Here is a 14,677-nt window from a genome sequence, read left to right on the forward strand (position 1 = left end):
AGTGCGTGCGGTGGAAATTGATAACTGACTCTTTCTGCATTCGGGAAGAAGTCGAAAACTGAGGGCGAAGACTTGGAGGGTCGAGGCGGAAGGACTGTCGGGCCGACTGCAAACTTGACCAAAAACATTCAAAAGTCGTCAAACTTGCACCCCGAAAAAGCGCCAGGCGCAAACGGTTCATCCTTTTTGGCTCTTCCAAGGAAGGACACTGCGACTGGACATGTGAATTTAAAGGAGATAACCTGCCACAGCACAACCATGAAACCAACGAGCGTCCCATGTTGCTTCGGCTTTCTTCTGACTTTCCTCCTGTTTGGGTTCAGCTATTCACAATCAGGTGAGTGCGCGCCAGCCGCCTCCTGTTCGGTGCTTACATGTGCGCAGTTTCTGGTCCATTGAGCTGGTCAGCGCGCGCAGTGCCAACTATTCATCCAGCCTACTTTTCCATCTTTTTTTTTTTGTTCTTTGTTATGCGCGGATTGACACTGGAGGTGTTCTCATCCAATCTGCCTCAAATGTGCTTTTCACGACCAGCTTCGAGTTCTGATGTTGGAATATTGTCTAAAAACAACATGCACTGCTCTTAAAAAAAAAAAAAAAAATGCTTGACGTACAGATCCCAGTCTCACTGAGAGACAGGTGTCGGTGTGAGCAGATGGCACATTGAAGCAGTGCATCTGATAATCAGAATGAATCCAACCGAGCGACTTGCTCTGTTGTCTTCTCGCACAGAGGGACACTGTTAAGGAGAATGGGAAACATTTGATGTCCATCACACGTGTCCTTTAGACAGTGTAGACAAACACACAGCGGACTGACAGCCTCACTTCACAACAGTGCTCCTGTTCTCCCCCTCCCGTGGAGACGCAGGCTGTCTAAATGCATAAAATTTCCCTCTAAACTCATTTTCCTTCCCCTTCAGACTAATTTATCTTCAAAATAACCCATTGATCGTCATGTAATAAGATGTATCCCCGTGGTCATCGTTTTTAATTATTGCGTTGGCAGAACGGCGGGTTGCATTTCACAGCTTTACGCACCGCAAGCATTGTCGATCAAACGGCACACGTTTGCTCCAACTACTTTAAGTTAAAAGTCCTGGAGGCACTCTTCTGGGAACAGTCCACTGCTGGTGTGTTTTGGCGTCGATAGTCGGTGTGTGGCTCTCACCTGTGTAAACGGTGATAACTGCTGAACATTCATCCATATGCATTCTGTAATCGGGATAAAAGCAAAGCGGATTAGCGTGAAATTACATTATTCCTCATTTTCTAGTGCGGCCCCTGGGGGCTGCCGCGGACCACAGTTTGACTCCTAGTGTTGGCAGCTCGCGGCAGCACCACGCTGACAGTGGCAGTACTGTTTGTACAGTGCAGGGGCGCTCTTTACGCACGGGGAGGCATAAGCGCACTTGGCGAGTTGTGTGTGAGTCTGTTCTTGTATGTGTGTGAGACACTGAGAGATGGACAAGACGAATAAAATTCTCCCTCACCTCCATGCAAAATTACCTTCAGACAGGACTACGTCTACAAAAAGATTCTAATCAGAAGCTATTGCGTCCACAGAGTATACTTCACACATATTCGCATCAGTTAATTTATTTCCCGTGGGGGGAAAAATACACACATTGAGAGAGCTCATCAAACAAACGTGCTTCAACCAGTTAGTGTTATTTCAGTCTTGATTTGGGTTGAATTCTGGTGCTTTCCGATAATAAATGCATGTCGTGCGCAGTCCCGTCTCATAAACCACTTGGTGCATATCTATTTAGAGATCTTAAACTAAGTTTGAGCCGGTACCACTGTTGCTGCGTCGTTTGAAGTTTGTATATTGGATACATTTGCATCGTTGGCCCTTTAGTTTAATCTCACAGGCTCGGCGGTGAAAAATGTGCACCTGGTGGCACATTGAAAGGGACCACGGGGCACCAAATTAGTTTTCATTACAGCGCTTGCATCTTTTAAGGCAAGATAAAGGTTGGTCAAAAACACTGATTCCCTTTATAAAACATTATTATCCTCAACGGGTGTTTCTATTTTTTATTTTTTACTTGTTTAAAAACCGCAGTTTTTAGGTTTATTCCTCCAGAATCATGTCTTTCAGATGACGTACACAAGCAAACCCAATCAACAAATTTAAATATAGACACATTTAAATATATATTTTTTACTGTTTATTTCTGTCGTTTTTACTTCCACCGCATGTGATTGAGCCGGAGCCGAAAACGATCAAATGAAATGACCAGATGACAGTGGGGAGCGCTTCCACATTGAGGGACTTCATTGAACAAAACACAGTGGAGCGCAGCGCACTGATACAGGACTGAACTGAACTGAACAAACATTTGTGTGGGTTTCAGAATAAACACAAAGCTGTGCCAATGGAAAAGGCGTGTGTGCGTGCGTGCGTGCGTGCGCGTGTGTGTGCGTGAACGTGCAATTGCAATGCGCCCTGGACCCCGTGGCGCGCACAACGTAAATAATAATTGTACGCACTCCTGTTTCTCAGTTTACTTGACATAATATTGCATGTCTCATGAACATAATTCCGATTACATTTTTTTTTTATTTCTTTAGGGACGTAACATTTTAAACACCTTTATTGGTGCTCCATAATTTTTTTTAATGCTTTAAAAAAACCGGACGTTTTCCAAAACCTTCCCCTAAACTGGCTTTAAAAGATTTTTTGCGTTGACAGGAGGTTCTTTTCTGCAATGTGCTGAGGGTACCCCAGTGATTCCCCTGCACAGCATTCCCTTCTTAATTTGACTGCAGGTATGAAACTGGAGGAACTGGGAACATAGAAAGTCTGAACATGTGGCAACTTTCCAGTTCTCTGTCTGCTGTTGTGAATATTCATTAAATCATGTGTTGAATACAACTACATTTTATTTAGTGTGGTCACTGCAGTGCCACGACTCTGCAGAGGGATGTACCTGCTTTGTAGTTTTTGCAAGTTGGACTTTTTTCTAATTTGCGGTAAGGTACACGGAACAAAATTGAAAGCTGTTGAGGATTAGTTTTGTTGTCCACCTTTTACAGGTGTCATAATGGCAGCCCTTCCCCACTGTGTACAGTATATCAAAATGTTTACAAGGAACTGAGGCACAGAGGGAAGCTCATCTCTAGAAGAGAAGCCTGAGATTTTGTTATTTCTTTTCCTTGTTTTGTGCTCTCACTACACAGACTAACACTTCTTGTACAGTTCTCTTTGTGTATTTTGTTGGGTTTTTTTTTGTTTTTTTTGCCCAGCTTGAAGCATAGGGAAAGAATGGTGTCACATTTAGCAGCCCACACAGCTCTGCTGCTCCACAAAGCCCTCTTACAGTCATATCTGCTGTCGCCTGTTAAAGGAGCTTTGACCCTCCACTGCCACCAGGCCTTTTAATGGAAGAATGGAAGTCTTTGATTGGGCTGGTCATCCACTTCCATTTGTTGGAAAAAGGAATGTGAACCTTTGTGCTTTTGTCGCCTCCGTCTCGGGCTGGGTCGGACACCAGGAGCTACATATGACCATCAATCTAATATAATCTAATCCCCAATCATCTGGTATTGCTTTTTAAAACATGGAGAGAGAAAAAAAAAAAACGACTGAGTTAATATCTGACAAGACACATGCTGTTATTGTGTAGCATGTGCTCCAAAGCATTGATGTAGGTAATCATAATATAGTTTCCTTTTTTCTAGTGAGTTGTTGTTGATGTTTCCTTTATACAACAGTTGTAAAATGCCAAAAGACAGACTACAGTTTATTGTATTTTTCTCTCCTGGGGCTTTCACTCTGCAGCCAGATAAAGAATAAATAAGCTTTCTGTTGTTTTAATCTCAACCGGATTCAATGTGCGAGTAGTTGATACCATTCCATTTTTGATGCATCTCACCTTTTGTTTGTGTAAATGTGGGGGACTTTTTTTCCCTTCTTACAATTGTTGCACACTAAGATATTACAATGAGAAATGTATTCGCATGGATGGATGGTGTGTGTGCATTAGTAGGATATACCATATACATGTCCTTAAATTCAGCAATGGTGTTTTCCTTGGTTTTAATCTGATATTTCTGGAATCGCAATGACTGGCCACTATATGGATGTATAACTGTAACATTTTGTCATATACTTCCAGTTGGAACTTGTATTCGAAGGCACAACTGGTGACATTGTCAGGCCTCATAAGCCATTAGACTGTATGCCACCAGCAGAAATGATTGGCTCATATCCTTGGTGACCTTTACAAGCTCTGCAACCTCATTTATCACCTGCAGTTATGAATGCTCCACACATGTGCTTATGTTTTGTCATGTGTCATTGTCATCTTGGCTATTTAATGTCATAATTGGTTCAGAGCATTGCCCGTGTCTGCACATGCTTGATTCAGCTGGCTGTTATTCACATGCTGTGTTTAAAATGCAAAGTCCATGTTTGGAACTTGGCTCACAAGCAATTAGATTACTGCTGATTTGATAAGGTGCGTTGAAAAGGGAATGCTTTTTTTCTGTTTGAGTCCTCCCTTTATCTCGTTTCCCCCTGCTTTTATGGTTTCTCTTTTTGCTGTCTGTAAATTGATCCTGCTTTAGGTTTTGTGTTTGTGAGGGAGAATGAAGGCACAGGGAGCAAAAAAGAGACACACAAATAGAAATACTGATAGCCTCTCTGCAACACAGGCCCTGAGTGCTGAATGCGCAGTACTCAAAGTCCTTCATTAACAAGGTAGTGCAACAAACATTAGCTTGATATCTTGAACAATACACAATAGCTACCGGTAGTTTAGACAGATTGAGGACTGAGTTTCAGTTGTGGGGAAATCAATCAGCCGCACTTTAATTAGGTTGGCAAATGTACATTTAGGGCCACCAAGAGGAGCTTGCAGTCAAAAAAAGCAATAATAATTCTGACTGCTTCTCAAACTGTTGAGTGTTTCTATGCATTGTGATGTGATGGACAAACACTCCAAGAAAAGGAGGCAAACAATGCAGTGTCATGTAAGGTTCAGATATGTGTCAGTAAAAATTTATATTTTATCTGTACCGTGACTGCTGAAAATTCAAAATTAAAGAAGCTAGCTCTGCTGTGTCTTCCTCTCCGAATGTTTTTCACCATCTTGTAAAATATGAGACCATCAACTCTTGTATTGTTTTTTTAACCTTCTGTTTTTTTTTTAATTTAAGTTTTGATTTGGTATTTGCATAAACATTTTTAACTGTGGTGCATTAGTTTAATTAGATCCACCAAAAAAAAAAAAAAAAAAAAAAACATTGGGCACTGATGCCAGTGTGCATTGTACATTGGCACATGCACTCTAAGACACACTCCCACACACTTGCACACATACCCACACACTCATACTGCCTTCACCCTGGGCCATCACTCTTGAAGTATAAGGCAAATGTGCCAGATGCAGGCCCTTGGAAGGCTCAGTCCTGTGTTCTCTAAATAATGTAGATGTCGGGAGTCTGAACGCACCATGTATGCCTGTCAGTTTGAGAGACTTTTGATCCCCTTTGTTGTTGCTGCTACTCTTATAACAAAAAGCCTGTCTGTCCTCCGCATCCTCCTGGAGGGCTGCAGGAGGCTGTCAGCCATCGACCCTTTTGACAACCACATTTTGAGGGCTTCAAAACGTGGCGACAAAGGATGGGGAGGATGCACGCATATTGTGTGTGTTTGCATGTGTGGTGGCTGTGTCAGTGTGCGTGTGGATGCATGGTTGGAGGGATAGAGGGTGACTGACAGACTAAGCAAGCTCTAGAGACTTTCTCTCTGCTCTAGTGTCTGTCTGCTCTTCTTCCTCCGCCCACCCTCTGCCTTCATCTGTGGCTTTGTAAGCCTCCACATTATGTGGGAGAATTAAAATGACAATGGAAATTATAGCTAATCTTTGTTAAGACATACTCATTACTGCCGCATTTCAGAACGAGAGTCCGACGATAAGAGTTGATCTGCCATGTTGTTTTTTTCTCTTCCTCTGAAGAGACAGCCTGACACATTGGATTGATGTGTTTTATTCCCACTTTTTTTGTTATTTTTCTATTCCCGCTCACAGTTAATAATGGTGGCAAACATATGAAAGGATGATAATAGGCTGACAACTTGGGAATGAAAGACGAGCTCCACCTTCAAACGAGCTTTTCATGCAGTCCTGCATGTGGGTGTGTGTTAAGGGGCTGATTTCTCCCAACTCTCTCCCCCTCTGTCTCTTTCCTCTTTTAGTAATCCCCTTCTAAAATATTCATAGCTAATCTGCATGTACAATGTAATTACAGACGGCTTTGAGTGATATCGGATATGGCCGGCAGAACACTCGCTTCACGCAAAAGCTTGATTTGGTGATTTGTGTGCCTGAATAAATATGAAACGGACTTAGGATGTGTTGTTTGAGTTAAGGCTATTTAAAATAGGTTAAAACAAATAAAATGTCTTCTGGACTACTTTCTGCAGTTGCAGTGAGAGTTCTCACTGTTCCTCGTGGCAAAAAACCCACATTGTTTTCTTTTTAAAAACTCTCTATCTTGGTACTTTGCACACAGTTAATGCGAATGCTGCTGCTGCAGAATGACACACACACACACACACACACACACACACACACACACACACACACACACACACACACACACACACACACACACACACACACACACACACACACACACACACACACACACACACACACACACACACACACACACACACACACACACACACACACACACACACACACACACACACACACACACACACACACACGAAGCTATCCCTTGCGTCTCTCTGTTTCACCCTCCACCCATCAAAACCTGCTCCGATCATTTTGGGTGTTGCTGGCCCCCGTTTTTGTGCTAATGGTGCGCCGTGTCCTGTATGCTATTCTTGCAGGGCAATTTTTCACTCATGCAGGGTGGGAGGGCGGGGAGTTGGGGTGTCCTTTTTAAATGAAGCACTTGGCGTTTGTGACCTGTAATAAATGAGTTTGCAGTCAGTCATGGCAGCTGTAAAGAGACATCTGGGAGCAGAGGAGAGAAAGAAATTGAGATATCCTGACTTTACTGGGGAACAGTTTATCTATGCAAGGGTGACAAATGGTGGCAACAAATATGCAATAACTAAAAAAAATATATATATAACATTTTACGTAGACATTGCAGAACATGCAGGAAATATACGAAATATACGACTGTAACACCACAAGGGTGAATATAACTCCATGTCCATTTTAATTGAGAATTTCATCCAAACATTTAAAACACAATGCAGCAATCATATGGTTCCAATTAGGAGTTTCCCTGGATATCAACCTGTTATAGTCATTGTGTCTATTCTCTCTATACAAGGAGAGAAACAAAGACTACAGTAAAGAATGCAATACAAAGCAAAATTAGCATAAAAAAATCATCGCAACAAAGGACAAACAATGTTTAGTCATATTTTCATATTTTCAGGACCAGGAATGCATCTTCTTTGGAATCATGATCAAGACTGGCGTCTTGTTTTTGCTCAAAAGGCTTTGACATACTGCTCCCTCCCCCAAAGAAGACTACTGGGGTTGGTATGTTAACACAAAAACATCAGTTGAGCTAAAAAAAAAGAAAAAAAAAAGTTTTTTCGAGTAGTTTTGACTGGAATATTGATTTTGTTCCACAAGAGTACAAGCTAGAAAAGGAAAAAACAAAAAAAAACAAGGAATAAATGAATCACAGGGCTTGGTGGAGTAATCATTGAGTTGTTGGTATTGATCTGTTGCTCTTTCAAAGTCCACATTATGGCTATTACTGCCCCTTAACATCAGACAAAGGTGGAGTTATCTGTAGTTAAAGAATTAACTCTTTTGTTTGCTGTGCTTTTTAGGGGAAGATCAATATCTTCTCGTATGTTAGAGGTAGGTAAGATCAGAACATCTCAAGGAAAAATAACAATACCTCCCCTTTTTATAAATACATTTTAGGGATGGATTTTCAAAAACAAAATGTTTAAAGGAAATGTTAGGTGGTCTTTCTCTTAACCCGCATTAGCGTTGTCATCACTGCTGTAGAGCAGCAGTCACCTTGCAGCAGAAATAGCGCAGCTCTTTTTCCCTGGATGTGAAGGTACATAAAGCACAAGATGAGAGGAGCGGGAAAGGCAATTGACCTTGGCTGCTTTTGGGGGCTGGCTGTCGCGCCATTCGGTTAGATGCCATGGGTCTGCAGCTCAGAGAAGAAGGGAAATAAAGGGATAATGCTGAGCATGACAGCCATTGTTCGAAATGGAGATTGATGGATTTTCGTAATTGTTAAGTTTTAACCATGCTGAAAGTGTGTCGTAATTCTCTGTGGTAATGTCGCACACATTTTCTCCTTCTGGATCTTTGCTGGTACAGTATTAGGGAACTGTAACATCTGCATGTCATTTCTCTATCCCTTCGTCTGTCTCTCTCTTAGTAGAAATGTGTGATTAAAGGTTAAGGTATGATGATAAGGGTGGAGCATATATCAAATGTGAGAGGAGCTGACTAAGTGCAGTGCTGGGCCAAAGTCAACCCTGCCTTTTTGTCCTGCTGCGCTAGACTGTTTACCTGAGACAGGGGTGCTTTATCTCAGCCAGTCAACAGAGCATGTGTAAACACACGGGGGGGGACACACACACTGCATATCATGCCGTTTTCAGCCCCCCTGCCTTTGTTCCAAAACCTCTCTCCCACAGAGAGACATTATCCCCCGATGGCAAGGTGAATGGGGTGCTGATGTAAGATTATTTGTAGCAGCCAGAGAGGCTCCGAAAAAAAGTGCGGCATTTGGGAATTGAAAGAGAAAAATTCACCTAATTTTGGCACGGGAAAGGGCAGCCTAGTACACTGGAGGAGAGGTGTCTTTCGGTGGGGGATGGGACTCGGGTGAGTGTCTTGGGAGTCTTGGTTAAAGCAGTCGCTATCACAGGAGCTGGACGGACAATTAATCAGGAGTGGCCCAGAGGGGAAAGCTGGGCCTCTGACAGGGACACTTCATTCTGCAGGACACACACATACACGCACCTGCTGGAAGGCCCAGCTATGGCTTTGTCACCTCTTTCTATTTGCCTCTGCCATGTTGCCATCCTGTTTCCTTTTCTGTGCACATCTCACTTCTTATGCCCGTTTTTTTTTTCCTTTTTTGTGACAGTTTTTTCCCCTCTCGTCACCTCTCCTCAAACATGTGTTTAGGTCTGCGAACCTCTTGATTGGAGTTGGTTGCGAGTGCCTCTTGTGACTTGACAGGCAACTGGAAACTCGATAAGAGTTAGGATTTCTGGAGGCTGTAGGGGTATGGAGGCAGGGAGGCAAAATTAGGTGTGAGAGGGTGGGCTGATGGCTATACTTTACCTCAACCGCCCCTTCCTTCTTCCCTGCTCTCATCCCCCCATTTCTTGCTTTCCTCTCCCCACGGCTGGCGCTGAGTGATTGATGGATTCAGGTTTGACATGGCCCGGTTCACCCGAGGGCGTGAGCAAGGACACTGGTGAGACTTGGCCAGATGCTGAGGAGAAGCAGACAGAGGGGAAATTAAAAAACAAAGAGAAGTGACGGTGCACTCAGCACTGCTCTGACCACCACGCATTGCTGCAGTTGTAGAGATAAAGAAGATTTTTATTATGTTGCGTCTCTTTGAGAGCACCCGATGGCTTTTAAATGTGGCTTCAATATAATGAAACGATATTATTGGAACTTTCTCACTTAAAAGTAAATTAGTTTAATTGATATCCTTATCATTACTTGCTTTATGGTAAGATTTGTTCTTTAAATGGTTCTATTATGGTTAGCACTTTAGAAATGGTGTTTAATGAGTTGTAGTTTCATCCATCGACATAGATCCTTTTCTCATCTTTGTCCTTAACTAACCCATAATTATTGTTCCGGTCATTGATGCATATACTGTATAAGTGAAGTATGATTGTAAATGTGATGAGAGTAGGTCTGGAGTAGTGTCTTTTTGTTGACTAAGGTGTAGGCTGAATGTTGCTACCCCTCCAGGGGGTCCTGGTCCTCCCAGTAAGCAAACACCCACTTGACATAGAGCTGGCAAGTGGGAACAAGGCCTGCAGTGTCTCCCTGCTCCAAGAGCTTTGTCCTGGAGGAGGCTCCCGCCGTGGCTCCCGGCCCCACGTGACATGCCTGGAGATGAGGGTGCCATTTCTCCTTATTGGACATTGTTTGCATGAAGCAGGCGAAATAAATCTAAATACACCTCTCCAGTTTAAATCAAATGATTTCAATTGTATTGCATGTAATGTATTTGAAAATCAAATGTCATATTTTTACATTCTGGTATCCAATGTAAAGTGTAATTGAACATCAGCCATAGCAACCAAGAAATGTCATTGGAGGGAATGTAGGGCTTTAAAAACTGTCTTCACTGAACATCAGATATTAATTATATAAAAAGAATGTATTATTGTATTATCATTCTTTCTCAGTTATTCATCTCTCATGCCACTTTGCCCTACCTTGTGTCGTGGGGTCTGGAGACCAAACAAGCTTACAGTGTTTTAAAGCAAGGACGGATAACTTTACACACTCTCTCATACACACCTTTGGTCAATTTACACACCAACTCACTTTAATATTTATGTGTTTGAATGTGAGGGACAAGAGCAAAACCCATGAGCACACAAGAGGAACATGCAAACTGTAAAGAAAAAGCCTTGAAATTGAGCTGCAGATATTCTTACTGAGTGCTAACCATTACCCCACATATTGTCCCATGTTTACATCCTCCGCTTTGCACTAGCTGTTTAATTAACTTTTTTTTTTTTTGCAGCCACAGAGCTGCTACTGCAACTGCAACTTCCTTGTTGGTTCTGAGAGCGCGGACGTCACTCTGGCGAACGCCGCTGCAGCGGCGTCCGCGGCTATGTGACAGCCGTAACTTCTATGTTGGTTCCAAGAAAGTGAACTTTGCCCCCCAGTGTCACAAAGCCAGTGGCTGGATGTGATAATTGCGGTGGCCCACAGAATGGAGTACCGGCCAGCGACGCAACATGATGTGATGAGCGGACTTGATTGTGCATCGGTTACGGCCGTAGCGTCTGCTCCTGAGTCCAGTTCTCCATCCCTGCCTAGCTTCTGCTCTTTCTTGACCAACATGAAAAACAAAAATAAACCAACCAGTGCAACGCTGAATATGTTAACAACAGAGGATTCATACAGCCGACATATTGAAACATTGAGGGCGTGTAATAAATCACTCACCAATCAGCAGACGGCTCCTCAAAATCAGAGCCGTTCTATGGTCCTGAGTACTCCAAAGGAAGGGTGACGGAAACGCCAAAAACCCCAAATTCTTGCGGTGGAAACCCGAACCGTAACGGACTATACTACTCCATTACTGCACTTTTTGTGCGGTGGAAACAGAGCTTAACAGACTAGTTTAGCCATACTTTCGGTTTATTCAAAGATGCTACAGTGAAATACAAACCTCCTTGAGGGATGTAATCCCACATCCTCACCATGCCTGCCTGTCTTGAGCCCTCCCAGTAAATAGGCAGTTTCATCCTCTCAGTGCTGGCAATATCTCCCAATCTCTGTCTGCATGGTGATGAGTATATTGTGTATGTGTCACCCAGCTGTCTCAAAGCTGTGTCTGGCTATCTGAGCAGTAAACACCACAACAGGTATCTCCCGCTCACCCTCTCACTGCCGCCTACCACACTTCAGGCTTGTGCTCTCTGTCTGGCTTGGCAGCAATGTGAAGTCAATAGGATGAATAAAACATACCTGAATCAGAGCCCTCTACCCTGGGAAATGTCAAACTGTCAGTATAGCTTAATGGGAAAACATAGGGCCAGTCCCAAGGGTCAAACAGTTTATTGTGAAGCACCTACAAAAATGCAAGCAGCCCAGTTGGTGTCTTTGTATATTACAGATACACAAGTTCTGATTTGATTTGCGTAAACTCGGCATGATGTGATAATCCAGTGTGCTTTAGAGAGACCCCCCCGTTTACTGGAGGTTGCAGAGTCAGTTTTTACCCGAGCTCACCAGTACAGAAAGTTGTGCTATACAGCAACCCGCTCTGGGTGAAAAAACAAAACAAAACCACCCTCTAAGTTGCATAATGAGTAATTCAACTGGTCTGTCTCTCAACAACTACCATTTAACATGCCTTGCTACACATATTACACAACACTCTTTCCTGCCTGTGGTGGTGGTAGCCTGCCCCTACAGCTAATTATCTTTAAATTAGGGCTGAGGCTTAGGTTTAATTAGGCCTAGCCATGAGGAGAGCTGAAGCTAAATACTAACTCCAGCAACTTCAGCTGCCAAAACTCATCATCCTAATGGAGACTCAAACGAGAGCCCTTGGGGGAATGGAAGACTAGCCTGATTTTCTGCTTTGCCCAAGACTCATGCAAACACAAACAGAGTGGGTTGTGCATAATGTGTGTAACAGGCTTTGTTTTTTCTTTTAATCACATAACTAGGAATAACTATTTAGGTGTAAAATGTCCTGTGTGTGCTGTTGTTCCTAGTTTGTGGAGTACAACTTATTCAACCGTCCAAACAGTTTCAGTATACTCAATAGGTGACTTTGACTTTCAAAACTGATTCATAAAATCCCCAAATGGCTGAGCAGGTCTGTGGAGATACTCGAGCATTGCTTCATGCAGCATGTATGTCACATTCTTGCCCTATTCAGCAAATTTGTAAGAGCTATGTATTGGTTTGCTGATTCTTGGTCACAATCTGGTGTTAAAGTAGGCTGTGAAACCACAAAAAAAGGAAGATGTAGCCAACCACAGCACAAATATCAGTCTTCCATGCTGCTGCCCTTTCTTTTTTTTTTACTTATTCCCCTGCCATTTCCCTTCTGCTGTTCAAATCACAACTTGGCTATTAACGCTCAAAAAAAAGCCTGTTTATGGGGTAAGAAAAGTGTGCACGCGAGTGTGTAGGTTTTCTTTCATACATTCTACTGCTGACAGTGTTTTTCACTGTTTGAAGTCAGCTGCAAAGGCAACCCTTCACAAAAAAAGAAAAAAAAATACCCAACATGCAGGTTTTTTTGTTCACACCACAGGCAAAGCACAGACACACGGGCAGCTCGTACATTAGAAGAGATTTGGCCAATTTATTGTAGGGACAGTGCACATCCTTGGCTTTGCTGCTCTTCCTGCAAATGAGTGTTTTTTTTTATAAAGGTACTAACATTAAAAATATAAATATAAAGGATTATTGCCAAGATGCATTGATACAATATTGTTTTTGGCTTGAGCTATGTCATTGCATTAACATTTGGCCTTCAGATTCTGGCCCACAATGAGGTCAAGTGGTTGACTCTAGTGGGAATTTTCCATGTTTATCCTGTGTCCTTGGGTTTTTTCCACATTCTCAGTCCCCCCCCCCCCCAAGGTTTGGATATTGGGTGATTTTTGTGAAATTGACCATAGGTGTGAATGATGGAATATGTGATAGTCTATCACTGTATTAGTCTTAGTGACCTGTACACTTAGTACTATGAGTTTGCACATTGTAAGCCGAGATCACCTCCCATAGACCGAAGTGCGATAAAGCAATATAGCAAAGGCATGAACTATGTATTCTAAACCATCTGAGCTTTCCTCATTTGATTATCTTGCCACGGTTTTGTTGCGCATGTGCAATAAAATAGTTGAAAACAGAAACGAGATGATCAGGAAGCAGTTCAACAGATCTGCAGAAACCAAATCAATGTGAGAGGCTGACAGAAAAAGAAGGAAACTATGCATTTTCAACACTTGCAGGCCGCAAGGAGTTTGTGATTGACACACGATTACATGAAAATAAATTGGTTTGGAATACATTTAGAGCAGCAGCTTCACATGAGTCATCCGAGTTTGAAACTTTCTGCTGCTCGGCACAGGATGGTTGTAGGATGAGTGTAAAGAAGAGAGTGAGTCAGGAAGTCAAGATTGTCATAATGACAGCTTGAACGTAAAAACAATCTCTTATATTGTCACATTTGGGAAAAACATCAACTTCACTTTACTGCAAGTAACTGGAGTTACGTATGATGTCATTTTTGCAATGACTAATTTTGAATGCCTATTAATCTGGACAAATCTTACAAAAGTGCATCATGGTTTTGATGTTAGAAAAAAACTATATAATAGATACAGAAACTGTTGCTGCTGTTTCCCCAGATCTTTAAAATGCAGATTCTTTGTTTGTGAGCCCCTGCGGCTCCACAACCACCTCCACTGCTTCCCACTGTCACCGCTTCAGCGCCAAGTTTGACAATGTGGTAATAACTATAAACACAATGAATATGAAATTTATTGGGTGGAGGTGTTGCATTAAACATGTTGAACTGATGATTTACACACCGAGAAAGAATGAGGGTGCCCTGAAAAGAAATGAGACAATTAGTCCCGAGTTTAATCATGTGAATTTGATATGAAGCATTTACTTTCTTGAATTGCATCGGCCAGTTATATGCCAAATCTAATAAACAGCCTTGACACACGAAAAAGCAAAACATAGCGTCGGTGTTTAAACATAAGACGTTTGCAATTCATGACATGGAAACGCATGTCTTGCCGCTGCACTTCTCTCATCCATCTGTGAACCTGTCCTTTTTACTTCAGACACAGACAGACAGCAAATGGATAAATAAAGACCGAGCAGAAATTGGCAGTGGGTGTGTTTGTTCTGTGGGGCATGTTGGACGCCTCCCGGCGCTGACAGCTAGTCCGT

General features: G+C 42.5%; 1 protein-coding gene across 1 annotated transcript in view; it reads left to right on the plus strand.

Annotated features, from left to right (window-relative positions):
* Nucleotides 1–258: 258 nt before the first annotated feature.
* The window catches only part of erbb4b (erb-b2 receptor tyrosine kinase 4b), a gene marked incomplete at both ends in the record, with an annotated part of 291,115 nt that continues 276,696 nt past the window's right edge, over nucleotides 259–14,677 (plus strand). Inside the window, one exon of the mRNA XM_080497752.1 lies at nucleotides 259–337. Within this exon, the coding sequence (XP_080353878.1) occupies nucleotides 259–337 (79 nt within the window). The remainder of the gene's footprint in view (nucleotides 338–14,677) is intronic.

The sequence above is a fragment of the Blennius ocellaris genome (assembly GCF_963422515.1).
Source record: "Blennius ocellaris genome assembly, chromosome: 6".
In the NCBI taxonomy this organism is placed as follows: domain Eukaryota; kingdom Metazoa; phylum Chordata; class Actinopteri; order Blenniiformes; family Blenniidae; genus Blennius; species Blennius ocellaris.